The sequence below is a fragment of the Cricetulus griseus genome, assembly GCF_003668045.3.
Source record: "Cricetulus griseus strain 17A/GY chromosome 1 unlocalized genomic scaffold, alternate assembly CriGri-PICRH-1.0 chr1_0, whole genome shotgun sequence".
In the NCBI taxonomy this organism is placed as follows: Eukaryota; Metazoa; Chordata; class Mammalia; order Rodentia; family Cricetidae; genus Cricetulus; species Cricetulus griseus.
The window spans coordinates 212,503,145-212,531,039 of NW_023276806.1; the positions used below are offsets into that span (position 1 = coordinate 212,503,145).

General features: G+C 37.8%; 1 protein-coding gene across 2 annotated transcripts; it reads left to right on the forward strand.

Annotated features, from left to right (window-relative positions):
- Positions 1-789: 789 nt before the first annotated feature.
- Positions 790-27,778, forward strand: Tmem168 (transmembrane protein 168). Of its 2 annotated transcripts, none has more exons than XM_027389927.2 (5): positions 790-926; positions 5,753-7,004; positions 15,942-16,084; positions 17,889-18,163; positions 25,789-27,778. In XM_027389927.2, exons 2-5 carry the CDS (start codon positions 5,877-5,879, stop codon positions 26,334-26,336), a joined length of 2,094 nt encoding a protein of 697 aa, XP_027245728.1. In that variant the 5' UTR covers positions 790-926; positions 5,753-5,876; the 3' UTR covers positions 26,337-27,778. The 2 variants fall into 2 exon arrangements, with proteins under 2 accessions (XP_027245728.1, XP_027245729.1); XM_027389928.2 differs by lacking the exon at positions 790-926 and adding an exon at positions 1,115-1,249.
- The last annotated feature ends 117 nt before the right edge of the window (positions 27,779-27,895 follow it).

The following is a 27,895-nucleotide window of genomic DNA, read 5'->3' on the forward strand; positions in this document are numbered from 1 at the left end:
AATAAAGACGTCCAGGATGTGGACTAATGGCAGATATACTCTAAAAGGCAGGTTGAGGGAAGGCGAGAAGGGCTTTGAAGGCTTGGTCATCACATACTACTATATGAAAGGGTCATCACATGCAAAGCCATATATTATACTACTATATGAAAGAGCAGCAATGATATACATATATATATATACATACATACATACATACATACATACATACATATATATATATATATATATATATATATACAGCCCTCTGTAACAATGTGTTCTTACAGGTATTGAATATTTTTAAAAACTCATTATAGGCATGGAGACACACATTGTTACCCTGTATATTCACAATCTTGTGAGTAAGGCTTTGTTCTTCACAATCTTGTGAGGAACACATTGACACACACACACACACACAGTCTCCTTGCAACCATCCCGCCCAAGCTGGCCCAGTCTGGGTCCATTCCTAAACGGTGAGCTACAGGTTTTTTTGGGGGGGTGGGGGGGTGCTGGTCTTCCCCTTCCCTGTCCCTGCTGCTCATCCCAGATGAGAATTAGGGCTGGGCCCAGGGTGGGGCCGCTGGCCTTCGTGCAGCACCAGGCGCACCTGCCTCTCTGAGGCTCGCAGCGGCTGGGCGTGGAGAGCCACTCAGAGTCCAGGCGGGCCTGGGAACGAAGGAAGCGCGCGGCGCGGCGCGGCGCGGCGCGGCGCGGCTTGACCCTGGCGGCGATCCGTAGCGCCGGGAGTCGGCGGAATCATGGCGGCCGCGTTGGTCCTAGAGAAAGTTTCTACCGAGGCGGCGCGGTGCTAGTGAGGGTCTCGGGCTCGCGTCCCCGCCGCTCCCCACCTCCCGCCGCCGAGTCGCGGGCTCGGAGGCCCCCACGGCCTTGGCGAGCTTCGCCACGGACGGAGCGAGGGTCGGCGGCGAGCGTCGAGTCAGGTAAGTGGCTGCGGGCGAGCCGGCCAGGCCCCGCCCCGCCCCCGCCGCCCGCCGCCGGCCCGCAGCGCCGGGAGCAGGGAGCCGGGAGCCGGGGACAGGCGATCGCCGAGGGCGGGCGTTCCCGGTGCCCCTCGTCGCCCCGAGCCCGGCGCCGTGCGGGGTCGTCTTCCCTCGGAGCCGAGGGGTGGCGAGGAGCCGGGCTTCCCGGCCGCATCTCTCCACCCTCGCTCGGATGAGGCCTAATGGGAGACAAGTTACCGTGGCTGCTCCCCAGGGAGGAGGAATTTAGAGTTTGAGTTGCCATTCCGCGCGTTGATTAAGAGGTGGGTCTACAAAGTTGTTGGCAGGAACTCAGGCGAGCAAGGTTGTTAGTTCTCCAAGGCTGGCTCTCTCGGTGTGCTTCTGTCAGGTCTTGGTACTTCCTCTCGGTGGGACAGAAATAGATTTCCACCGAAAGACCGACTCTTCATGAAAGCGATACATTGTGTCTTGAAGCCCAAGGTCTTAGATGGGACGCCCGAAGGGCACGCTCAGTTTTGGAAGACGTTTGGTGAATTCAGGGAAGCAGAGAAGCAGCAGCCAGGGATTTCCGGAATCTTCCCTGAACTTCCAGTGCTGCTTGTAACATTTCATCCGCCTTCGTTGAGTAGTGATTTCTGTATTCGTCTTTAAAAACGAATTGTTAACTTGGTTACAGAACTTGGCTAGATACTGAGCATGCATTGTGGAAGTCAGATTTCACCAGAGACCTTGTAGCCTAGCGAAGAATGCGGGCATTGAACAGGTTGTAAAGAGAATTTTTTTTTTTTTTTTTTTTCTATTTCAGAGGACCTGCAGGTCTGACTAGTGAGAGGTGATTCTGTTAAGAAAATGATTTTAAGCCCAGACCTGAAGAGTTTGATAGACAAAGGGCAGTTAGGATTAGGAAGAGGAAAAAGAATGTGTCCAGAGAGGGCATGGTATTTATGTAGTTCATAATCAAAATGTCCTATGTTTTTTTTGGAATACAAAGTGAGAGGAAGAGCAGTAACACATGGGGCTGGAAAAGTATTCCTGTCCAATGTAGAATACTTTATAAGGCAATGAAGAAGTTTAGACTATAGTACTATGAGGGATGAAAAACCATTAGAGAAGTTTGCATAGTGGAGTAACAGTAAAATTCTTAGAAACACACTTTCTGTAGCTGTGGAGCCTGCCCTGGAATTCACTCTGTAGACCAGGCTGGCCTCATAAAGATCAGCTTGTCTCTGTCTCTGCTGTCTCTAAAAACCAAAACACAAGCAAACAAACAAAATAAACACACACACACACACACACACACACACACACACACACACACACACACACACACACACGCACACTTTCTACCTGGGTCATGGTAATACATGCCTTTAATCCCAGCACTTGGGAGTCAGATGCAGGTGAGGCAGATCCCTGTGAGTTTGAGGCCAGCCTAGTCTACAAATTTAGTAGCAGGACAGCCTGGTCTGTTATCCAGGGAAATCCTTTCTCAAACAAACAAACAAAAAAAACCCCACAATTTCCATAAGAAGGGCAGGAGTAGATTGGGAAAAGAAAAAAGAAAAAAAAAGGAAAACATTCAAGCATGGGAGCCAAAATTGAGGTGGTGACTTGGGGGATAAGAAGCAGAAGAACTGTGAGAAAGAGATGCTAAGAAGAAAGAAAATTCAATGGGTGAAGTTTAACTTGTGGTAAAGAAGTTTGGAAGAGGGTTAAAGTAAAATATAGGATTGAAGGTTGGGGCATACTATTGGGTGCAAACCCAGGGCCTCCAAATACTAACATGCTAACATGCTCTCTGAGTTCTACACACACCTTGAGATTTTGTTCAAATGCACTTTAGCAGTGACTTGCTGATTGACTCCATTGTGCTCTGTTTGTTGTATTTGCCTCTGGAATTTTCTATGAAATCATTAGGAAAGGCAGCTCAAATGAAAAGTATTATAAGGCTTTTTTGATTTGTTTTTATTTCTAGTTCAAGCTAGAAACACCCCCCCCCCCAAGGGTTATTTTCAAAGCTGTAGAAGCCATGACATACAAGAGGTAATTGCTATTACACATTTCAAGACAGGCTGTCTTTTAAAGAAAGTCAGAATGAGCAGAAACTTTTAAAATTAATTCCTGTAAGAATGTGGTTGTATAATATTCCATGATAGAGATGCATTGTCTTTTATTAAATTATATAGTTAAAGTATGGAAATAATTGAGATTTCCCAGAGCCTAGGGTTGGGGATTGGATGTCAAAAAGATGAGCTGGAAGTGAAGAACTTTGATGACAGCCAAGGAGAAACCACTGAGTTAGAAAGAAAATATGGATCCTTGGTCTTTAGAAGGGAAGGGAAGGGAAGGTTACAGAAAGTAATAGTACTCAACACTGTGAAGGCTTTTAAACAAAATGTTCAGAAGCTTGCAAAGGTTCCATCATATTCAGGAACTTGCTGATCATTCCAGAAGTTGGTAGAGCAGTTACACCTAGGGACTTGTACTGTTCCGAGTTTTGAAATGAGTGTATGAGAACTTAAACAACCAAACATTAGCTGTCAAGAAGGAAGAAAATTGAATATGGTAGAAGAGATGGGGAGAACAAAGATTGCTTTTGTCTCTTTACCCCTTGGTTTAGTAGTTTTTTTTAAAAAGTGAGAGTTGAGAGAAGAATGGCATGCTGTAACAGGAAAAATTTACAAAGGAAGGGGTACTCGTTGGCATTCAGATTTACCGATAGAGGTGGATTGTTTTATTGGAAACTTAAGTAAATTCGCCTTTGATGACCCTGTAGGAAGCAGTCGTGATAAAAATGTAGTGAGATGTAGGTGTCAGATTTGAGGTACAGATTTGAGAAGAACGAGTCACAGAATAGTCACAGAGTGAGAATGAGTATTGACCAGGAAACACAGAAGAGGTGTCTCATGAATGTGGAGTGGTACCTTTTAGCAGATTGTTTGGATTTTTCTCCCTCTAGCAGTGCTTATTCTGAGCCTGTATTATATCATCAATATTGTGAGTCTCTTTCTCTACCCCCTTCTCTCCCTTGATCCCTGTGTATATAATATAGTACATAGGAGTCATATTTTATAAAACATTTTTGTATTCTAGATTTCATCAGTTTCTTACACTAATATAAAAATTCACAATATATAAAAAGGAGACATTTTCATTAATTTCACATGATAAGAAGTGCTTACATGAAACCATAGTAAAGGAAATTTGGTTTGAATACCTAATGAATAGATTTTGAAATAAAAATATGCTTTTGAGCCTAAAACAGCAGTAGAAATAGTAACGACACTCGAAGTGTGCTAGTGATTCTAAGATTGTTCCAGAAACATTCTTCTCCAGCCAAATGCTACTTAGCCGTTAATTCTAAGTTATTTCATGGTTGCAAAGTGTGTCTTTTACTCTACCCCCATTAGGAATTTGAAAATAGCTAATTACCCCCTCCCCACCATTAGTGTGGGTTTATTGCTATGGCTCAAGCCCAATGCCCTATACATTTTAGGGGCGCACTCTAGCACTGTTACCCACCCCCAGAATATGAACTCTCTGTTTTCTGAGTATTTGGGGCTACTGATTATTGTATGACCATAAGCTATTGCATTAGACCTGTTCATATAGTATACTAGGAAACATTAAAGGACTACCTAGTGGATGGTTCACAATTGTTTTTATATATTTGTGTGTGTGTGTGTGTGTGTGTGTGTGTGTGTGTGTGTGTGTGTGTGTGTTTGGTGTATGGTCAATATGTGTGCATGTTTCAGAGGACAACTTGTAGGAGTTGGTTCTCTCCTCTCATTTTGAGTCTCAGAGACTGGACTTATCTCATTGACTTTGATTCAAACTCATGGACTCATGGAAGCACTTAAGGTTGAAATAATTATTTGGGTGCTAGCAAGTAATTGTTGCAGTGTAGTGACTTTTTGAAAAGGTAGACTTGAAGAAGTTCCTCATTTACTTTACCATGACCTGCTAAGCATTCTAGTATATGGGTTTTGAGTAGAAAGTTCAGCAATTGATTTACTACTTAGATAGTATTTAGATTTGAAAAGTAAGTGATAATCTAAGTAATTTATTTTTGTAGGAGTGAAAGTACAAGAATTATGGCTCAGCATTAAGGACTGAGTAAAATCTTACTTCTAGCTAGGTTTATTTGCTAAACCATATAAAGACTGAAATTTATAGCATTTTTAGAACTGTTGTGAAAAGATGTAGGGAATTAAGACAACAATAATGGTTAACATCTCTGTTTACTAGTGTTTTCAAATTAGAAGTACTAATGAAGTCCTTCATTCCATTTAAAAGTTGAGTAGCATTTCCCTGTGTCAAGCCAAGTGCTTATGATGTAAGTTGAACTGAATACTCAAATAGGAACAGAGTAGGCAGATTGAGCATTAACACTGACAGGAAGACTCCACTGATACTTAGTGATGCACTCTTAGCAATATGAATAGAAATCATGGACATTTTTCTATGTGTAACTTGCAGAATTTGTAAGCTATGAAACATTGCTATTAAGATATATGCAATTAGGCTTTGAAATGGATTTCAGAATTTTTCTCATCTTTTTAGTATAGTTGGGTGGTGGTGGTGCAGGCCTTTATGTCTCTCAGCACTCTGAGGCAGAGGCAGGCAGATCTCTGTGAGTTCCAGGCCAGCCTGGTTTACAGAGCAAGTTCTAGAACAGCCAGGGCTACACACAGAGAAACCCTGTCTGAAAAAAACCAAAGTGAGGGGAGCATCTATCTAGTAGAGAGAAGACGACACAAAATAGTATATAAAATTAACTGGGAAATATTTTTTCTTCTTTTCAGGTCACTATAAAGATAACTTTGGAAAAATGTTGGAATAGGAGTTACCACCACATTGGATCTGTTGAATGAAACACAAGAAGTTGATTTTTGTAACGTGTGATAAACACGTACATTGCCAGATTACATGTGTAAATCACTGCGTTACTGCTTTAGTCATTGTCTCTATCTAGCAATGACAAGGCTGGAAGAAGTAAACAGAGAAGTGAACATGCATTCCTCCGTGCGGTATCTTGGCTATTTAGCCAGACTCAACTTACTGGTGGCTATATGTTTAGGCCTTTATGTAAGATGGGAAAAAACAGCAAATTCTTTAATTTTGGTGATTTTTATTCTCGGCCTCTTTGTTCTTGGGATCGCCAGCATCCTCTACTATTATTTTTCAATGGAAGCAGCAAGCTTAAGTCTCTCCAATCTGTGGTTTGGATTTTTGCTCGGCCTTCTATGTTTTCTTGATAATTCATCCTTTAAAAATGATGTGAAAGAAGAATCCACCAAATACCTGCTTCTGACGTCTATAGTATTAAGGGTACTGTGTGCTTTGGTGGAGAGAGTTTCTGGCTATGTCCGCCATCGGCCCACTTTACTAACCACAGTAGAGTTCCTGGAACTTGTTGGGTTTGCCATCGCCAGTACAACTATGTTGGTGGAGAAATCTCTGAGTGTTATTTTGCTTGTCGTCGCTTTAGCCATGCTCATTATAGACCTGAGAATGAAGTCCTTTCTAGCTATTCTAAACTTAATAATTTTTTCAGTATTGTTATTTGTCTCTTCATTGGAAACTCCCAAGAATCCAATTGCCTTTGCGTGCTTTTTTATTTGCTTAGTAACTGATCCTTTTCTTGACATTTATTTTAGTGGACTGTCAGTAACTGAAAGGTGGAAACCTTTTCTGTATCGTGGAAGAATTTGCCGGAGACTTTCAGTGGTTTTCATTGGAATGATAGAACTTACATTCTTCATTCTTTCAGCATTTAAACTCAGAGACACTCATCTCTGGTATTTTGTGATACCTGGCTTTTCCATTTTTGGAATTTTTTGGATGATTTGCCATATTATTTTTCTTTTAACTCTTTGGGGATTTCATACCAAATTAAACGACTGCCATAAAGTATATATCAGCCACAGGGCAGATAACAATAGCCTTGATAGAATTATGGCATCCAAAGGGATGCGTCATTTTTGCTTAATTTCAGAGCAGTTAGTTTTTTTTAGTCTTCTTGCAACAGCAATTTTGGGAGCAGTGTCCTGGCAGGTAAGTTCATGTGTTTTTGTTGTTGTTTGTTTTTATTCTTATGTCAATACCAATTGGAGATTATACTTAAAGACATCCTTAGATTAATTATACTTATTGACATACTTAAGATTATACTTGAAAGATATAGCCAGAGTTAATGGTTCTAGCCTAAAACCTTTCCTGCCTTCTGTGGTTTATGTATGTAGCATATTTCTTTTTTCTCTTTTTTTGTCTTTGTATATAGCATGTTTAAGGCATAGCGTTTTTCTTAAGATTTTCTTTGAAAAGAAATTATATGCATAGTACCATATTAGCTTCCAAAATAAAGATTAGGGAATCTGAATTTTATGTAAGAGAAAAATGGATTTTATGGCATATTTCCTGCCCCCCCAATTTTTTTTTTTAATTATGCTTTATGGACATTCAAACTCTGCAGTTAAGAGTTTGGATTTATAGTAATGTTTTAAGTTATATGTGTATGATTTTTTAAATATGGGTATGTATTGTGTGTCTATGCACATGCGTGTGCTTATGTGTATTCATATGGAGGTGATATGTTTACATCAAGTATCTTGCTCAATCAATTTCACCTTTTTTTTCTTTTTCTTTCTCTTTTTGTTTTTATTTTTTGAGGCAGGATCTCTCACTGACTTGGCTGTACTGGCTGTTCAGCCCACTCAGGGACCCTCCTGTCTGTAGTGTTGAGCACTAGAGTTGCAGACATGGGCCACCACACCTGGCTTTTTCCATGGGTTCTGGGGATCCAGACCCAGACCTTCATGTTTTCACTACATGGTTCATGAATCTGCCTTCTTTTCTTCTGAGTATTCATTGACATTTAGCTAGAGATGGTGCTGAATGCTGAAGAGCTCAGAACATCTCTGCCCTTACAAAATGGATTACTCTGTAATGAGACAAAGAGGCTAACATGAAAAGTTTGATTACAAACTGTTGATAATGTGACACACTGCATCATTTGAGTACCTCAGGCTGGGATGTGGGCATACAAGAGCAATTGCTTCTCGTCAGTTTGTTGCTACTGCTTGATTTCTGGATTGTGTTAAAGGGCATTAGACATGAAACACTTTCTGTGTGGGCTGCCTCAAGGAGCCTGTGAGGGAGTCAAACAAGTGGTGAAAACATCTTGGGTATTGCCTCATGGTAGCTTCCTCATTTTGCCTACTTGCCAGAGCTAGGGACTTTCAGAATTACGATGATGTCAGAACTCTAGCAAGAATTTTCCTCCCCTTTCCCCTTCTCCTGTGTTGGCCACTTTCCTAGTCTTAACCACTTTTTCTTTGCCAAGTCAGCCTCATTCATGGATGATGCCTTTCCAGGTGATGAAATTTGGTTAAGCAGATACTTTTCTTGGTCACTAGATTTTTCTGTTTTACATATGCCAGTGATCTTCAAGTAAAGTATACACACCAGTGGGGTACACAAAAGTTTTCTAAGGAATCTTTCAACAATGATAGTGTTAGGAGAATCAGTCTCCGTGTTGTAACTTTTCATGGAAGTGTTTCTTAAAGTTGATTTACTTGAGAAAATCACTTGTTAGCCCTCAAGTGGTATCTCATTTGGGTTTTAATTTATAGGTCTCTAATGAAAGTCTGTCTCCTTCAATGAGTCTAGCTCATATTTTTCACCCATTATTTTTAGTCTTGAAGGTTTTTTTTTTGTTGTTGTTTTTTTTTTTTTTTTTTTTTTTTTTTTTTTGTTTTTCGAGACAGGGTTTCTCGGTGTGCTCTGGAGCCTGTCCTGGAACAACTCTTGTAGACCAGGCTGGTCTTAAACTCACAGAGATCCCCCAAGTGCTGGGATTAATGGTGTGCACCACCACTGCCCAACGTTTGTCTTGGGGTTTTAGAGGTCTTTGTGTATTTGGATCTAAGTCTTTTATCAGATAAAGGATTACAAAATTTCTTTTTGTTCTGGCTTATATTTTAACTTTCTTATTGATACTTTTTGAAGAATAAACACCTTTGGCTTTATAAAATGCAGTTTATCAGTTCTTTCTCTTATGAACTGTGTATTCATTATTTATACAAGATTCTGCTCAGCTGTAGGTCATCAAAATTTTTTCTCCCATATTTTTTTCCAGAATCTTTACCATTTAGCCTTCACATTTTGGTCTGTGTCTCATTTTAGTTTCTTGTTTGTAGTATAAGCACCTCAATTTCCTTTAGCTTACGAATATCCAGTTGCTTCAGAACCTTTACTGAAAAGACTGGAGACTGACATTTTCTCAGCTGAATTGTCTTTGCATATATGTCTACCATAATTAAATGTAATTGTGAGACCACATCTGAGCTATTTTTTTTAAATTTTGATCTACATCTGTCTTTCAGATAGTGTTATAGTATATTTAAAGGTATTTTCTAATATTCCTTGTAATTTCTTCTCTTTGACCAATGGGTTATGTATATTTTTCTTGTGTAAAATCCTAATACTTGTGGATTTCCCACCATCAGTCTTTTATTATTATTATTATTATTATTATTATTATTATTGCTACTACTACTATTACTATTATTATTACTATTTCTGGTTTATCTTTATGGTTAGAGGACACAATTTGTATGATTTTAGTTTTTTGAGGAAGACCTTTTTATGACCTGGCATATGTTTAAGTCCATTTTCACTTAGAAATAATCTGAAAAAGATTACAGTGCTACTAGGCAGAGTATACTATAAATACAAGCCAAGTTGAGCTGGGTAGTGATTTTGTTCTTGTATCAATATCCTTGATGATTTTCTGTCTAATTCCATCAATATTAAGAGATATTAAAATGTGTGTTTTCTCATTTAAGAAATCGTGTGTGTGTGTGTGTGTGTGTGTGTGTGTGTGTGTGTGTGTGTGTGTAGGTGCCCCTGCAGGGGTGTCAGATTCCTTGGTGCTGGATTTGCAGGGTGTGGTAAGCCACCTGATGTGAGTGCTGGGAACTGAACCATGATTTTCTGCAAGAGCAGTAAGCACTCTTAACTGCACTGCTGACCCATCTCTAGCACCCCAATGTTTTTGTTTTGTTTTGGCTTTGTGTATTCAAGACGTGTTCATAAATGTAGGAAAAGATTTTGGAACTCCTTGGTCCTTGATTTTTATCATAATAGATGGCATAGTGTAGTGGTTTCAATAAAAACCCTGTTACCTGCTTCCAGAGCTTAAAATATTAACTATAGAACAAGCTTGCCTAGCCTTGTTCTTGACATCTGTACATTTGACTTCTGCAGAATTTGCTGAAGTTCTGAAGACTGGAATTCAGTAATTTGGGGACAAGCCTAGAATTATGCTTTGCTAAAGTCTTGAGAAAATCCTATTCAGTGGTTTATTAATTTAGCTGTTCAAAATTAATGTAAATGAACTGGAATGTATTATATTCCCCAATTGCATAATACTTGATAAGTGTGTCTATTATGTTGGCATGTTCCTTGCAGGAAATTAGACTTTTTAGCTTAATTTTAATTTAATTGATTATAGAAAGATTTAAAAAACTTTATTTTACCCAGTGTTCTGTGAAATGTAAACAAGTATGGGGGGGCAGTAAAGGAAAATACTGAGAGAGCAGCATTTCTATACTCATCTGTCTATGAAATCTCTTTCTAACCTTCATTAATCCCATCACCCTCCTCACCAGCTCTTACACCCTTTAACTTCTATGTGTGATCTCTCCTTTGACTTTTGCTGAAGAGCAAATGTAACACTCATAGTATACATAATTTGGGAAGCACCTACTGGGTCCACAAATTTCCAGTGATTTCAAATGACTTAGAATCAGAAAATCACATAGTGAAAGGGAAACAGTTGAGGGTTTTGTTGGGCAAGACTATTTTGGAGCGAATGACATTGCCAATCCAAGTCTATTCTTAGTTATCTCAAATTCATTAAATTGGATTTTAATATAGATTTCTAAATTGAACAGTTTTTCCTAACGTTTATAGTAATCTTAATTTTCTCTGTCTCTGTCTCTGTCTGTCTGTCTGTCTCTCTCTCTCTCTTCCTCTCTCTCTCTCTCTCTCTCTCTCTCTCTCTCTCTCTCTCTCTCTCTCTGTCTCTCTCTCTCACACACACCACATTTCTATAAGAATGATACTGAAGTGTTAAACATTTTTTCTTGTGTCTCCTTAGCTTATCCTTCAGTTGATTTCTACTGGAAAGTTTTCCCAAGGGTTGGGTGGGTACAAACCAAATATGACAAGGAAAACCAAGAAAGTAAAGCAACTTTTAAGTAGGCCAGTCTGTCAGCCATGGTTAGTATAGATGAAATAGATATGGCATAACACATCAGTTATTTTTCACTTATAATTTTTTTAATGTCATAGCTAAGAAACCTTCACAAAAGTGGAGTTTTTTTAGTAGTTTGTTTTTGTAAATTCTTCTGCTATAATATTGTCAGAATGAATCAATGGTTTCATTCGCAGTTACTTTCATTAAAGAGTTGGAATTTCACATTAACTTCTGTTGTGGTTTGCTCATCATCTCATCCTGACTTTAAAGTGCATCATTACAGCCTTTGTTTCCCACAGTTTGTATTATGTTCACTCCTTGCCATTTGCTTCCGTCTTTTAAACTTTTCCCTTAAACAAGTTAATTAGAAAGGCACAGAATCGTAGCATAGCTAGTGTTGCTTTGATGGGAACTGGTAATTACAACAGAAGGCCTAAAGGGAAACTGCATCCCACTTAGAAGCGTACCCCATGGCATTTTCTTATATGTAGACATTCTTTCTGAAATCTTTCACTTGAGCTTTTATATGCCTTGCCTTGCTAACCATTGTAATTTGAAGATTCCATGGAGAATTGGTGCAGCTTTTTATAGAAGCCCCTTTTAGCCAAACCAGAAAAGTCATTATACAGTTAATTTCACTGTAGGTGAAAGAGATGATCTCTGGGTGTGATAGAAGTTTGAGTATCAGCCTCACCTCCAGTGAAGAGATGAAATCTATTAATACAGCATGACTTCACTTCTAGCATGATGGAAGGACCAGCCTTTCCTTCATTTGGCCTGGGGAGCAGGGAGCTTTCCAATCTGCTGCTGAGTTAGAAGTGCACAGCATTCACATTTTTCCTTTTGTTTTGTTTCGTTTGTTTTCCCCAGCTTAGAGCCATTTAGTCTAGGTTACAGAGGGGGGGCATTATTGCAGCCTGAAGCTAAAATTTTATCACTTTTCCCAGAACTCTATAAAATTGGATGATGTACATTGTGTGTTGCTGTGACAGTAACACAGAGTAGGTAATTTATAAAGAAGTGACATTTATTTTTTTCACAGTATGAAGATTGGGAAGCTCAATTTCAATAGTGAAAGTTGAGATAGATGGATAGATAGATAGATAGATAGATAGATAGATAGATAGATAGATAGATAGATGATAGATGGAGGGAAAGGACTAAGATGCATGTTTCACAGCTTTGAATCCTTATGTAACAATCATTACTTCATTGTGAAGGCCATTTATAAGTTCCATGTCCTTATGACCAATAAACTTCCCATTAGACTCTATTTTCTAAGATTGCTAGATGGAGAGTTAAGTTTCCAGAGCATGCTTTGGGGGAACATATTGAAACCCTTCAAAGGAGTAAGTGCTCCTTTGAAGTAAGTAAGTGCTCTTTTCCCACTAAAACACCAAAAACAATGGTCTGAAGAGCATTTTCTTCAAGAATGATGGGTGTGGTACAGTTCCCAACAGATAAGTTCTGAGCAGCTCACAGAGACCAACATAGCATGTACTTTCACAAATCGAGATTATATCTCAGTCACTCTGTCTGGTCTCTGGATGCAGTCAGCAAACACACAGTGTGGAGCTGTTGCTGGGTAAGCATGGCATACCATACTTTGCAGTGAACTTTCTAATGTGGAGGAAGCATAGGTAGTAAATATGTGAACCATTAGCAGTCATTTTTTTTGTTGTTGTTGGCTGTGTGCAATACATGATTATATGACTGACAGTGTAGGCTTGTTTACATATAGCACAGCAAAGCATCATTGCATCATACTGTTACAAGACAGTAGGAAACCTTCAGTTCATTTGCGATTTTATGGGATCCTGAATGGATAACTTGTTCACATGCACACAAATGGTGCATATGGTCCACAGTTAACTGAAATATTATCACAGTGTGCATAACTATCTTTTCTTCTTCACCTGGTTTTCCAGCCATGAGAGCCATGTGGTGGTGCATGCTGTTAATCCTCAAACTTGTGAGGCAGAGGCGGGTGGGTGGATCTCTTGAGTTCAAGGCCAGCCTACCTAAATGACAAGCTACAGTCAAGCTAAAACTACCTCCTGAGATCCTGTTTCAAAAACAACAACAACAACAACAACAACACGAAAAAACTACTAGATTATCCTTGGTTTCACTTTTATAGGACCTACCATTTATCAACTGTTCTCTGTGTGCTAACACTCCATTCTCTGTATTGTGTGTATAAATATATTGAGTCCTCGTAGTTATTTGAAATAGCTATCATTGCTGTTCTCCTTTGCAGGTCAGAAATGCTCTTGAGATACTAGAAGCTTGGCTTCCAGGAAGCCTCTACTCTGCAATTGGCTATTGTACAGTTTCATGCTTTTAGATTTGGCATGACCATAGAATTTACATACTTCAACCTCTTTTTGTTGCTTATAGAGAAATGTAAGATAATAGATTTGCCCGAGTTCACTTTTGTAACTGTGTTTTCACACTTATAAGGGTTGTGGCTTTAATTTTTTTTTGTGGTTTTTGTCTCTTTTGAGAGTACTCCGTGACAGGATGGATTTCTAATACTTGTATTAGGACTTTGATGACTGTATGTCAAGATCTCTTAACTAATATTTAGACATTTTCAAAAAAGTTTTTAAAAAGTAGATTTTTTAAAAAAGTTCTGTAGATTTCTATCTTTTGCTTCTGAAAACTTCATGAGTTTTGTTGGGGGCTGGAGAGATACGACTTAGTTATTAAGAATGGCTACTATGCAACCATGAAAACCAGAGTCTCAACAACCATATAATAAATACAGTGTCTCACAAACTATAACTCCAGCTTCATGGGATCTGACTCACTCTTTTGGTCTTTGTACACGTCGGTGTGTGTAATTGTACACACATGTGCATGTACACTCACATAGACACAGGGACACATTAACTAAAAATTTAAAGAGATTAATCTTCCCATTTATTTACTTTTAATTCAACAAGCATAAGTACTTTAATTCAATAAGCACAAACATAAAGTCTTGAAATTATGTGACATGTATTACATAAAAAATATGTACAAGTTACATACCAATTGTATAAGGTATAGCATATTTACACTGAAAGGGTTTTGGATGACATTAGGCTGGCAAATGACAGTATAAATACATACAAATTAATGACATTACAGAAATATTATATATCATCTGTTTTAGTAAAAAAAAATAGACCTATGTGTACAAATAAACATTCATGATGAAAAAACATTTTTAAAGATTTAATTACTTTATGTGTGTGTGTTGCCTGCCTGCATGTTTGTGTACCACATGTGTGTCTGGTACCTGCAGAAGTCAGAGGAAGACATCAGATCCACTGAAACAGGAGTTACAGACCATTGTGAGCTTTTGTATGGGTACTCAGAATCAAACTTGGGTCCTCTACAAGAACAAGTGCTCTTAACCACTAAGCCATCTCTCCAACCCCTATATTTGTGGCTTAGATGTATACGTGTGTGTGTGAATGTGTATGTGTGTGTGTATGTATGTGTGTGTATGTATATATAGTATGAAATGTGGAAATATTTTAAAAAAGACTACTTGAAGTGATTTTAATCAGTTTTCATATTTTTCGATGTTCATAAATTGATTCATTTTTTTGAACATATCAGAAGGGCAATGTCAGTTAATACTGAATACACACAGTTTATTCATGCATCATCCTTTTTTTTTTTTTTTTTTTTTTTTTCCCCGAGACGGGGTTTCTCTGTGGCTTGAGAGGCTGTTCTGGAACTAGCTCTTGTAGACCAGGCTGGTCTCTAACTCACAGAGATCCACATCTATAAATTGATTCTTTATACTAAATAATTATAATTTACTAGAATTTATGTTATAATTGATAAACTAGAGTGTACCAAATTGGACAATGTATCTGTTTCTTTCATTATGGGTAAATTTTCTACTTTTGATCTGATGAACCCCTCCTTGGTGTTGACATTGGTTCCTGCATACAGGCCCATTATTTGTTGCTGCAATGCAACAATCTGGAATAATGCCAATATTAAAATGCTACAGTACAGGATTAATTATCATCTTTCTGTTTTATTTCAATTTAAATGGGCACTTTTTTTCTCTTTTTAGTTTTAGTTAATACTGAAACTTGGCTTCTTTTTAAATTTTTTTTCTGTGTTTGTTTTATATGCTTCTTTAAAAGGTATTTAAATATCCTTAACATTTTTTTGTTATGATCTGCAATTTAAACAAATTTAGTTTGGGATTTTTAAAAGGTAAACTAATATATAAAAATGAAATGAACTTTTTAGCTTTAAGGTCTTGATTTTCCTTCCGGTTTTATTCTCAGAGTTGCTGGACTCTGGGCTCCACATGGGATGGGGCAGGGAGTCCTTCCTCAAGCAACCTCTTTGATAAAGCAATAGTCATGGTATTTGGAAAACTGATGCATATGTGGGTTGAACATGGAGAGATTTTTTTTTTCTCCTTCACATCAGAATTGTTATATTCATGTTTTCAGTTTGGATGAAAGGGTTTTAAACAAATTTTTAAAAACATTGTGCTGTGTTTTGCTACAATTTCCAAGAGACATAGACATCTGTTTAAGGGTCATTACTCAAGTAATTTATCTGTGTCTACAAATGTGTTCTTTTCCTTATTATTGTTTTTAGATTATCAGTTGCCATTTGTACCCTTGAATGTAGTGGTAAAAACTGTGAGTCAATACACATGTATGCAAATAGCCACAAACCTTATGACAGTTTTTTACTTTTTTCAGCCCACAAATGGAATCTTCTTGAGCATGTTTCTCATTGTTTTGCCACTGGAGTCCCTGGCTCATGGTCTCTTCCATGAACTGGGTAACTGTTTGGGAGGAACCTCTGTTGGCTATGCTATTGTGATCCCTACCAACTTCTGCAGGTACTGTGGTCTGTTGGACTTGATAGTAACCACTTGACTGTTCTCTTAATAGTTATGATAGATTATTTTTTAATAACTTCACTTCCAAACTGTAGTGCTCTTGTGTATGAAACTTGACTTTCTAAATGATAGTGTCGTTTTCAGGATTAAATATAAATATGTGGACACATGCTTTAGCTAGGGCTCAGGAAGTCTGGTTGAAGGAAAGTTCCTGTGAACTGATGTGATAATGAAATGAATGTCTGCTGGACCCAAGAGCCTGCAAATCCAGTTCTCTGTCTTTGAACAAATTGTAATAGCTCCCAACCTCGGTGTTCTTATTTAACACAATAATGGTAGTATCACCGTTCTTAGAGGAACATACTGGTTTTCTGGTAAGATTTAGGATGTGGAGATACTCTGTACCATGAACAATTCTGCACAAATGTGAAAGATTAGCAGTGAAGTTTGTTAAAAATTTATTATAGTTTAAGCCAGGCATTGGTGACTCACGCCTTTAATCCCAGCACTCAGGAGACAGAGGCAGGCAGATCTCCGGGAGATCAAGGCCAGCCTGGTCTACAGAGCAAGTGCTTAGGACAGGCTCCAAAGCAATACAGAGAAACCCTGTCTCAAAAACAAAAACAAAAAATTTATTTTAGTTTCATTCCATATAATTTGTCCTCCATATGTAGGAGAAATTTGAAACTATAAATACCACTACTTTTAAATCTTTTAATAGCGAGCTTTATTTACAATAGAAAAAAATAGTTTCTGTCATAAATGAGTCCTGAAGACTAAATGTTATTTATAGTTTCTTTGGTAAGGGTGATATTTTAAATGTAATTTTTAAAATCTGGTTTCAAATATTTGATAGGAAACCCTAAATAAATCTGTAATAGTTCTTCTGTATTGAGGCTTGCTGGAAGTACGAGGACCTCCTAAGAAATGGATGTGTTTAAGAAAAGATGGGACAGTTCTGCAGAAAGAATTTGTGGAAATAGTAATATGCACAGTTAATTTTTGCCCTGGTTACCATTAAATGTCAGAGTATGTAAAGTTTTTATTTTAATAAACACTGAAGCTTTACTAGGGTAGGATTAATAGTCCTTGAAATAAAATTTAGAGTTTTCAAATTTTCTGATAGAAATTCCATTTTGAGGAGGAAAGTAGTGTTGATTTTTGTTCCTTTACACTAAAAGCTTTTTATATCTGTTAGTTATAAAACATAGTTTAGTGTGTTTCTCAGGGTGCTATTTGTTCTAGGATTAGTGTTAAGTCTTAATACTGATTTTAAAGTTATCTTTGTTAATAGATTATTTCTTCTATTTTTAGACTGTGCCTTGAGTTAGTAAATTTTGAACACATTACAAAGATCCTGTTTTTCACTACGGAAATTAAATATATAATCACATTCTTGCTTCCCATGTTTTACATGTGAATTTTATTTTCTCAACAATAAAATGTTCTTTCTTTTTAGTTCCTACTCAGGTGTTCTTGAAACATTTAGTATAATCTTGATTTTAAAAGATCTTATTCAGTATCTATCATTCAGTAAAGAAATAAGAATTGGGGACAAAGAATAGTGCTACTAATTTCATGATAAGGAATGCAAACTTTAGAAACAGGGTTTTGAGTTTTCTAAACTTAATTGTTAGCATGAAGGGAGCTATAGAAGAGAAACTTGCCATTTAGTTGGCATGACCGATTATGGTTCTTGGATAATCAATTATAGATGACACATGAGAATGTAACATAGAATAATTAATACTTTCTAAAAACCAGAATAATTGTTTTTGGTTTTGTTTCTTTTCTCCTTTTGCAGTCCTGATGGTCAGCCAACACTGCTTCCACCAGAACATGTCCAGGAGTTAAATTTGAGGTCTACTGGTATGCTCAATGGCATCCAAAGATTCTTTGCATATCACATGATTGAGACCTATGGATGTGACTATTCCACAAGTGGGCTGTCTTTTGATACTCTACATTCCAAACTGAAAGCTTTCCTTGAACTTCGGACGGTGGATGGACCTAGACATGATACATATGTTTTGTATTATAGTGGGCACACCCATGGCTCAGGAGAGTGGGCTCTGGCAGGTCAGTTCACCTCTGTCAGTTTCACTGTTGTCAAATATATATATATATATTCATGGAATGTTCACATAGAGACATTAAAGCTTTCAGCTCACTGCTTCACAGATGATCAAGGTTGGATGATTACTTTTAATTTCTTTGAGATTGCCTGTTTCATTTCAGTAAGCTGTAACAAGGAATTGAGAATTATGTATTATAGTATTCAAAGAGGAAAATACATGTTTGAGACTTGTAATCAGTCTCCCTTTAATGGCTTTCAGATCTGTTCCACACAGTGATATCTTGTAGAAGCTGAGAACTGCTGTCAGTCAGTCTCCATGTGTTGGAAACACCGATCCCGCAGTGCTGCACATGCGCAGGAAGTATTAAAGTCTCACCAGGCTCTATGAAGTGTCAGGCTGGGCTACAGTGGAGCAGTGCGGGGTCGAGAGCCTCTGTCCTAGTGTCTTTACTTTTCACATCTGTAAAAAGTGGGCAAGGGAGGGAGTGGCCACAGTTTCATTGTGAGCTATAAAGTTCTTTAGTGTTATTTTAAATTTCTTGATGGCATTTATACTTTTTAGAGTCTTGAGGAGGGAAAAAGCTTAGGGTTACCTGCCTATAGAAAAAGAAAGCATTTTTTTTTTTTTTCTAAATGAAGTTCCAGAGAAATGAGATGTTACAATATTACATGAACTTGTAAGTCTTCCCTAACTATAATAAAGAGTTAATTAGTTTTGTTTTGTGGGTTAGTATGTGCCCAGGACCTAAGAAAATATGATAGGGGCAGCCTTCCCTAATGCCTAGGTAAGGAAAATCATGGACTATACCATGAAAAAGTAAGGTAATTTACTTACTTTAGATTGAAAATCGTTCATTTAGATTTAATTATATCTGGCCTAGTTTTAAACTCAGATCAAAACAGTAATAACTAGTGCTCAAATGTAAATGTAAATGTTGTGATATTTGATTTAGTAGTAAGCAGGAGATTAGTAAGGCATCCCTCCGGGTGTGAGTACTGTTGGCATTTCCAGAGAGGATTACCCCTGGGCCTGGGAGGACTTCCCTGAATGTAGGTGTGCAGTCTGGTGGTCTGTAGGGCTGAGTGAAGTAAAAAGGGAGAGAGCCCAGGCACCCCTCCTCTTCTTCTCTGCTGCCCTGTCTTAGCCACTCTGCACTGCTGCATCCCGCATGATTGCTGACACCCCTGAACCCATGAGCCGAATAAACCCTGATGTCCTTAAGTTCTTTCTGTCAGAAGCCTTGTTATGTAGATGAAAAGTGGATCACACCTACACTCCAGTCAGAAACACCAAGCCAGATATTGATAGAGTGCAGTGTAAGAACTCCAGAAGGAAACACGCTCAAAATAGCAGATGGTTTTAAGCCACCTTGAGCTGCCAATTTCAGGCCTGAGTTGTGACTGAGGCTTTATCATAAAAAGCAGCTTTAAAAAAAAAATTCAGTTTTTTTGCAGTTTACTATTAAATAATACAGTGGCTATTTTGGGAATAAAGGCAATGGTGGGCACATTTTAAATGTCATCTGCTATGCCTAGTATTTGTTAAACAATATTAGAGTTGAATTACATATGAAGTCATCTGATCACCTCTGTTACCTTCCAGTTTTCAGAGGATATAGTGGAAGCTGGAGGCAGGATGTAACTTCCTGTGATCAACCCCAGGCCTTCCTGACACATTTCCCCCCCACTCTGTGCTCTGTTTCATGCTACCAATGTCAGCAGGCACCTGATTGCAGAAGTAGCATGCTGTGGTTAAGTAGAGAGTTGTCAGCATGCATCGCCCATTTTCAAGAAGAGTGGGATATACACAAAGGGATGCAGCAAACTCCTCGAACATACTTTATAAATTCATTTCCTTAACATACGGCTCTTGAACGACAATCCAGAAAAGAGCCTCCATGGCTATTCCATTTTAGGTAAGGACTAGGCTTCTATACATTCGAACTCAGAGCCCTATAGAAAAGTTCTAGTCCATTAAAAACACTTTACAGAATAAAACCTCAGACAACAGGAAGAACTGGTTTTTGTAAATGTAATATTTATAATAAACATTGCAAACCCAGTATGGAGGGGGCATAATTTTATTGGATATTCACATATCCCTGTAATTTAAAACTATTACAAGTCAGTATTAGGAATGGGATCATCTTTCTGTATTGTTCAGGCTGGTCTTGAACTCGTGGCCTCAAATGATACACCTGACTGCTCCTCAGTGGAGCCCAGGACTACATTTTATAAATTCCAATGCAACTCTTTTGTGTGTGTGGCCATTAAGGACTAATATGAGTTTTCAGTACTTTTACATTTTCTTCTTAACTGTGTTGAAATTTATTTCAAGCCCTTCTTTAAAAATAAGTCCTACACATCTAGCTTACTAATACTTACGTTACCTTTCTCTTTGCTGGAAAACAACAGTAATAATAGACAGTATCTAAATTTGGTATTCTTAAGTTTTATGAAGACTTAGGAACAATTTATGAAAACTTAAAACTTCGATAAATATCTAGATGTAACATTCTAGAGTAATATCTTTATAGTCTTTGAAATACACATCTAGTAAATTGGCCATTATGCACTTTCTTTGTTAGCTAAAAAGTTTTATGGTTTTTATAACTGTTCTAGAGTTTATTATAGAAAGTAAGAAGAATTACAATAGAGAGTGGGGTATGACACTAGCCTGACTTATCATGTAGCTCCTGGATGCATACTGTCATGGGAAACTGTCTCTTTTGAAAGTAGGTAGGATGAGCCAGAGCCATAAACACTCTTGAGATAGAGTACCTGGACCTGCCTAAGACCAGCCTTGCACACTGATGCTGCCTTGAAATTGAGTGGAACACCCCAGCTCTGTGGAAAGTGCCCTAATTTATTTCAAATCAAATGACAAGGGACTTTAAATTCTGATAAGTTATTAATGCCTATCTCTCCAGCAGCCTTGAACTATGTCCCATTAGCACTAGATTTTACTTGGGTTAACAAGTTAACATCAACTTCCAAACAATGTTACTTTAGAAAAGAGAATGTCAATGTGCCTTTGTCCTTCACTTTAACACACAGTACTTAGAGTATGTAGCCTTTTCAGATTTGTGGAGTTCTACTGTTAAACATGATAATTTTGCCTCCTTACTTGAGGGCAGTAGTTTTTAACCTTTCTACTGTTGCCACCCTTTAGTGCAGTTCCTCCTCCCCCAAAATAAAAATATTTTTGTTGCTACTTCATAGCTGCAATTTTGCTATGATTATGAATTATAATATAAACATCTGTGTTTTCCAATGGTTTTAGATGACCCCTGGAAAAAGATCATTCAGTTGCCAAAGGGGTTGCAACACTCAGATTGAGAGCTGTTGCTTTAGGATAAAAGACAATTAGGATAATTATCAGAGACAGAAAGAAATAAAAAAAAATGAAGCTACTTTATATAGCAATTTATCATAGATACACAGACTCTTTAAAAAGAGTCTTGGTTGCTTGAAACATATTGAATAGCTATTATTGGAAATAAATGGTAAGTGCTTTGTATTTGGGCCAAAAGCCAAGAGTAGCACAGAGCCTACAGGAAAGCAGAGTAAAATAAAACAAATAACTCACAAGGCTTTATTGCTGTAAGTGTCTTGTTGATGTTAAAAGAGAATTAGGGCCAAATATGCTGAAGAATATTGAAATAGTTCTGAGTGCCATGCTAAGTGATGTTCTGTGGAGGGTAGAATTTGTGTCATTGCTTGTAGTCTGTATAGTCTGAATCTAGAGACATTTCCTATATCTGAAAATCATAAAAAATTAACTTTTGGACATTTTTTTGAAAAAGTGGAAGAATACTAGTAGTACATGGAGAGCATGTATTGAAGTTGTTCCTCTAAAACCATATGCATGAATGTTAGAGAAATGCATTAAAAAGTTTTCATCCTGCCTTTCTCATAAAGAGCTGGTGAATAAATTAGTTATACAGAGATAATGTGACATAGCCTGGCTTCTGAGGTCCTATTACAAGCAGAGTTGCAAATTGCAAAAGATGCTTTTATTAGTTTGATAGCTTAGCAAAGAGGATGCTTTCTCTTAGTAGAAATACATATTCTGAAATTAGCTTGTTGGATTTTCACTATTAAATTCCAACATATTAATGCATTTTCTAATTGTAAAAGTTAACAGTTGCTCTGTGGGGAGTTCCTTCAGTCTTTATAGCTATCAGGGGAAGGATCCTTGAAAAAACAAGAATGAAACTGGGCTTTGCCCAATTTTGTTACTGGTGCAGGGCCAGGATGTCCAGAATCTGACATTAGCTTATATATTTTTTGCCATATTTGCACAACTTTTGGGAAAAAGTTTTCAGATAACAACTCACTCAGCCCTGTGAGTACAGCAAAGCTGAAGGCATGTTTTCATTGCAGCTTTTACAAAGTACATATTACTTCTTCCATATGATGGGTTCTTGACCTAGAAAAAATGATAAGATAAGGTGTACTTGGACTTTTCTGTCCTGCCCGCAGCTCCCAAGTAACCACATGGAGACTTCTTATGAATTAAGAAAGCTTGGCCAGCCAATAGCTTAGGCTTGTTTTTAGCTACCTCTGAGAACTTAAATTAACCAATTTCTATTAATCTGTGTGCTGCCCAATGCTTTTTTTACTCATCTACATACTGCCATCCTGGTCACTCTGTGTCTCATGGCATCTACTCACAACTCTGCCCTTCTTCTTCCCAGCATTCTCTGCCCTGAAAATCGTGCCTGGCCATCAGCCAGTCAGCTCTTTATGGACCACTGAGAGCAATACGTATTTACAGCGTACCAAACGGTTATTGCACAGCAATAAGGGCCTAGGGAAACTGAGTGAGGTAAACTCAACCTAAGATGACAGAGAAGTCAGGCTGTTGGAAGTACAAATGGCACCACTGACAGGGATGACTTTTAAGGCCTAGAAGTAATGCTCAGGCTTTAAGTAGGAAGGGTCTGGAGTAACTAAAACATAAATTCTAGAAGATATTGATGGAGCCTGAGTCCTCAGACAGCAAAGGATCAGCAGGCTATGAACTGCATCCATTCCCAGAGTTCTAGGAGGACACATTGAACATCTCCTTTCTTTTGAAGGATGCCTTCCTCCAGTTTCACCTTCCTGGACTGTCTAGTGCTTATCTGTAGACACCAAGCACGTTTTGCCTTCTACAGGTGCTCCATCAAAAACATTTTGGAAAATAGAAAAAAGTATTTTTCTGTTGGGAAACAGATTTCCAAGTACCCAGTAATTCCTACTGCTATAATTTCTGTGGATAAGCTTCTGTATTGTGTTTGTCCTCATGATATAAACATTCCCCCAAAATTTGTTTTATTATAAAATAACCTGATAATTTTATAGTTTATTTCTTCTCCTTGTTTAAGGTTGTGTGTTACTGTAGACATCAGTTGTAAAAAAAATATTTGTAAGTTTGCCTCTGTTCCTGTTCTTTTCTTGGGATAGATTCCTAGAATTAACATGTTTGTGTCCTTTGGCCACTAAGATAGAGCCAGGTGGTTGACTAGGACAGTTGCCTGAGGCACAAAACTGAAGGGGGAAGTGTGCAACTCCCTTCATTTTCTATTCTGAGAAACACTAAAGACTCTACCAAAAGACTCATAGACCTGGCAAAAAGTTAGCACAATGGCAGAATACAAATATACAAAAAGTTCCCTTTTTGTATATCAGTAGTGAATTCAGTCAGGGAAGCATTCCACTCACAACAGACTCAAAGAAAAAAGAAAAACAAAACAAAAATCTAGGAATAATACTACCCAAGGAGGACAAAAACCACTATAGTGAAGATTATAAAACAAGTAAGAAAGCAATAGACTGGGAGAAGAAACATTGTTAAACTGCCATTTTGCAAAACAATCTACAGACTTAATGCAGTGCCCATTAAGAAATACTAACAAAATTGTTTACAAATGAGAAAAAAAAAAAAACCCTTAAATTTGTAAGTGAGGGCCCAGTGGGTGAAACCACAAAACTAAAATGTAAACTAAATGTAAACTACGTTTGTATATAGTAGTGAGTGCACTTTATCATTCCGTGGGTAGAAATAAAGGTTTATTGAGGAACTCAGGCTGCCAGGCTGTTGTGGGGTGGGCAGAGAGAACAGCAAATGGCAGAAAGAAGAGCCTTGCGGATTTTGTGGGGAGCAGGCAGCAGTGGGATGATGTATGGGAGACAGAACAGTCTGCGAGTTTGAGTAGCTGGAAGTGGGGTGGGAGCCAGAACAGCCTGGGAGCTAGCTGGGGACTTTGATCTGTTCCAGTCTTGAGTTAATCAGAAACTAGATGCCTTTATTGGAGGTAGTTGGGGGGTGGTGGCAAGGGATAAGGGAAGTAACAGCTTTCCTGACAAACAGAAACCCACTTTACAAGGTTTCTGATGAATGTTGAGTTAGGTTTTGTTTGACTGATAGCAGTTTTTCTGTTTACCTGGTCAAAGTCCAGCCTGAGATGAGCTCAGCCTCATTCAGGACATAGTCAGCAGCACTGCCACTTTGGGGTATGCTTTGGACCTAACAAAATTCATATGAGCAAAAAGTACGGTGCCTCTGGTCTATACTATGGGTGCTGGGAATGTAAACTATATAGATAGTAGTGATCTACTTCATCAGTGTTTTTAGAGTGTTACTTTTTCATGGCACTTCTCTTCTTCCCTCCCCAGCCCTCCCTCCTTTCTTCTTTCACTCCTACACTTTCACTCCTTCCTTTCACTCTGGATGGCTCAGCACTTTTTGTTCAGGTGACTTCAAAATCGGAAAGAGCTGTAAGACCCCTGTAACCACAGTAGCTGTGAAAGCAATCAGTGATAAAACTGGAAAAGTGGTTTGGTTCCAGTAAAGTTATTTGTGGAAATAATTATTGAGTTATTAATTAATAATAGTAACATTTCAATAAAATTGAATTTTCTTTAAATTTAAAGTTTCACAAAGCTGTCTTTGACTTTCTACTATGTAAGAATGTAATGTCAACTCTAAGGTCATAAAAGCCAGGTGGCAGCTTTCATTAGGGATTATGAGCTGTCATTTGCTACCTAATTTTCAAATGTTTGCTTTTCTGTATAATTTTACTTTTCTTTTACTAAGTTTATCTACAGTCTCTAACTTACAGCAGTACAGCTTAATGATTTTACAGTGGTGCAAGAGCCAGATGCAGTCAATGCAAAGCATATTTTAGGTTTTGCTACTTTTCCTACAGCAGCAGTGGGATAATCTTGGGATGCTGGGCAGTGTCAGCCAGCTGTAGATCCTAGCCAGGCACAGTCACAGTGGTGGACAGCCAAGGCTTGAATGTACTGTGTTGGTAGGCTTTGGTGTTTGTGTTTAGTAGGTGCTGTATATTGGAAACAATTTCAACTTACATTGTTTTCATTTTCAAATGATTTTTATCTGTATGCAACCCTATTGTAAATCAAGGAACATATGCATAGAAATCAATTTTCTTCAGTTATCCTACTATATTTGTATGTAAGTTATAGGTCTAAAAGTATGTTTTAAAAAGTATCTCTGAAAAGACACTTTGAAAGTATTTTTCATCTTTGATTATTGTAGTTGTTTAATATTCTAAAAATTTAAAGAAATAAGAGACTTCAGAAATCACCACTGAAGTGCATTTCTTCTTGTTCACAGGTGGAGACATACTTCGCCTTGATACTCTTTTAGAATGGTGGAGAGAAAAGAATGGTTCGTTTTGTTCCCGGCTTATTATCATATTAGACAGCGAGAATTCAACCCCATGGGTGAAGGAAGTGAGAAAGATTAATGACCAGTATATTGCAGTTCAGGGAGCTGAGCTGGCGAAGACAGTAGATATTGAAGAAGCTGACCTGCCACAGCTGGGCGACTTTACAAAAGACTGGGTAGAGTACAACTGCAACCCCAGTAACAACATCTGCTGGACTGAGAAGGGACGCACAGTGAAAGCCATGTATGGTGTGTCGAAGCGGTGGAGTGACTACACCCTTCACTTGCCCACAGGAAGCGATGTGGCTAAGCACTGGATGTTACACTTCCCTCGTATTACCTATCCATTAGTGCATTTGGCAAATTGGTTATGTGGTCTGAACCTTTTTTGGATCTGCAAAACTTGTTTTCGGTGCTTGAAAAGATTAAAAATGAGTTGGTTTCTTCCTACAGTGCTGGACACAGGACAAGGCTTCAAACTTGTCAAATCTTAATTTGGACACCAAGGAAAGATATTACTGAGAGTTCATGTTACCATTCATCACTAACTTGCCATTTTTTGTATACTGTATTTTTATTTGTGGAAAATATCTTGCTACTTTTGTAGCTGTTCTCACTTTGTCCTTTCTTAAGTAATTATGGGATATGTAAGATACTGGGAGTAAGCATGATTTTATACTAAAAGTATACAAAGGGTCATAAAAATGCTGAATGTAAATGTGTAAGAGATGTTAAAAATAGCAAAGCACTTTCAAGTATGTTTCCATTTCTCTGCATTGAAAGGAAAAAGTTGTCTATGCTCTGCAGTGGCCAATGAAGAACTAACTCTTAATGCCTTATTTTCTAGGCATACATTAGAGAATATAGACCATCAAATGTGTTTACTATTTTAAGAAAACTACCAGTTTACTTAATAGAAGATTCCGTCATGTGTGTGATTCATAGGTTTGACCCCAGGACTATCTGCAGAAAAATAAACTCTTGGAGCACAAAGAGACCTGCTCATATGACTGCAAAATGTCCTTCACCATCACACCCAAATGTCTTGGCTATGACCTTTACCAGTACAGCAGAGAAGCCCAAAATGCCTTTGTGATGAAAACATTGTTCATGTAGGTAACAATAAGAGTTTAGAGCCTACAAACTGTTTCTTTATGCATTAGTAAGGGACTCTGAAAATACTGGTAATTTTAAGAGTCTTTCTCAGGGTAACTTTTATGTTTTCTTAATGAGTAGTATTTCCAGCTACAATTCCTTCCAAGTAAATTGCCATTCTTTTTGCAAAGTACTCTTTAAAAATAAATGTAGCCATTTCTCATTGACCAGTTCATTCTTTTTTAAGTATCTCTGTGGAATTAGTGCTCTGCCATGAAAATTATTTTTCAGATCCTATTGTAAACTTTTTTCTGCTGAAGGTCAAAGGATGGGAACAGATCATTTTTGTTGTTATTGTATACCTGTATTGTATTATGTGAAAAAGTATTCATGTTGGCAATTTTAGGTAAGCATAATGGTGTGGTTATAATTTTTAAACTTTAATTCAGTGTTTTGTTGGAGTAAAGTAGGCACTGATCAAGATATCACCTAAGAGGTAATTCAGTTCTTGTTCCCTTCCAATAATACTTGCATTCCAAATTTTCATCTTTGAAAGAGGGAAATATAATTACATTGGGAGATTAGTTTCTGTTAAAGTGATATGGCTTCTTACCACTGAAGCCATTTTTCCATCCCCAGAGAGAAGAGGTAATGCATCTACCATCTTCTACCAACCTGAACACTGAAGTTTTATTTAGGAAGAAGTCACAGCATCAGGGAACTCGTATACCACTATCTATGCAGCATTGCTACAGCCTGACTATTTCTATGTTTGGAATATTGTATTCCTAATACTTTGAATAAAATTTTGTTAAAGATTAAATTTTCATTTAATGTGAAATTAAGAGTTCTGAATATTTTACTATATTAAAAGTGGAGGTTATGCAAAATGCCTGTTTCATGTTTGGTGGCAGGTTGATTTGAAAGCATACAACATCATATTGTTTATATTGGTATA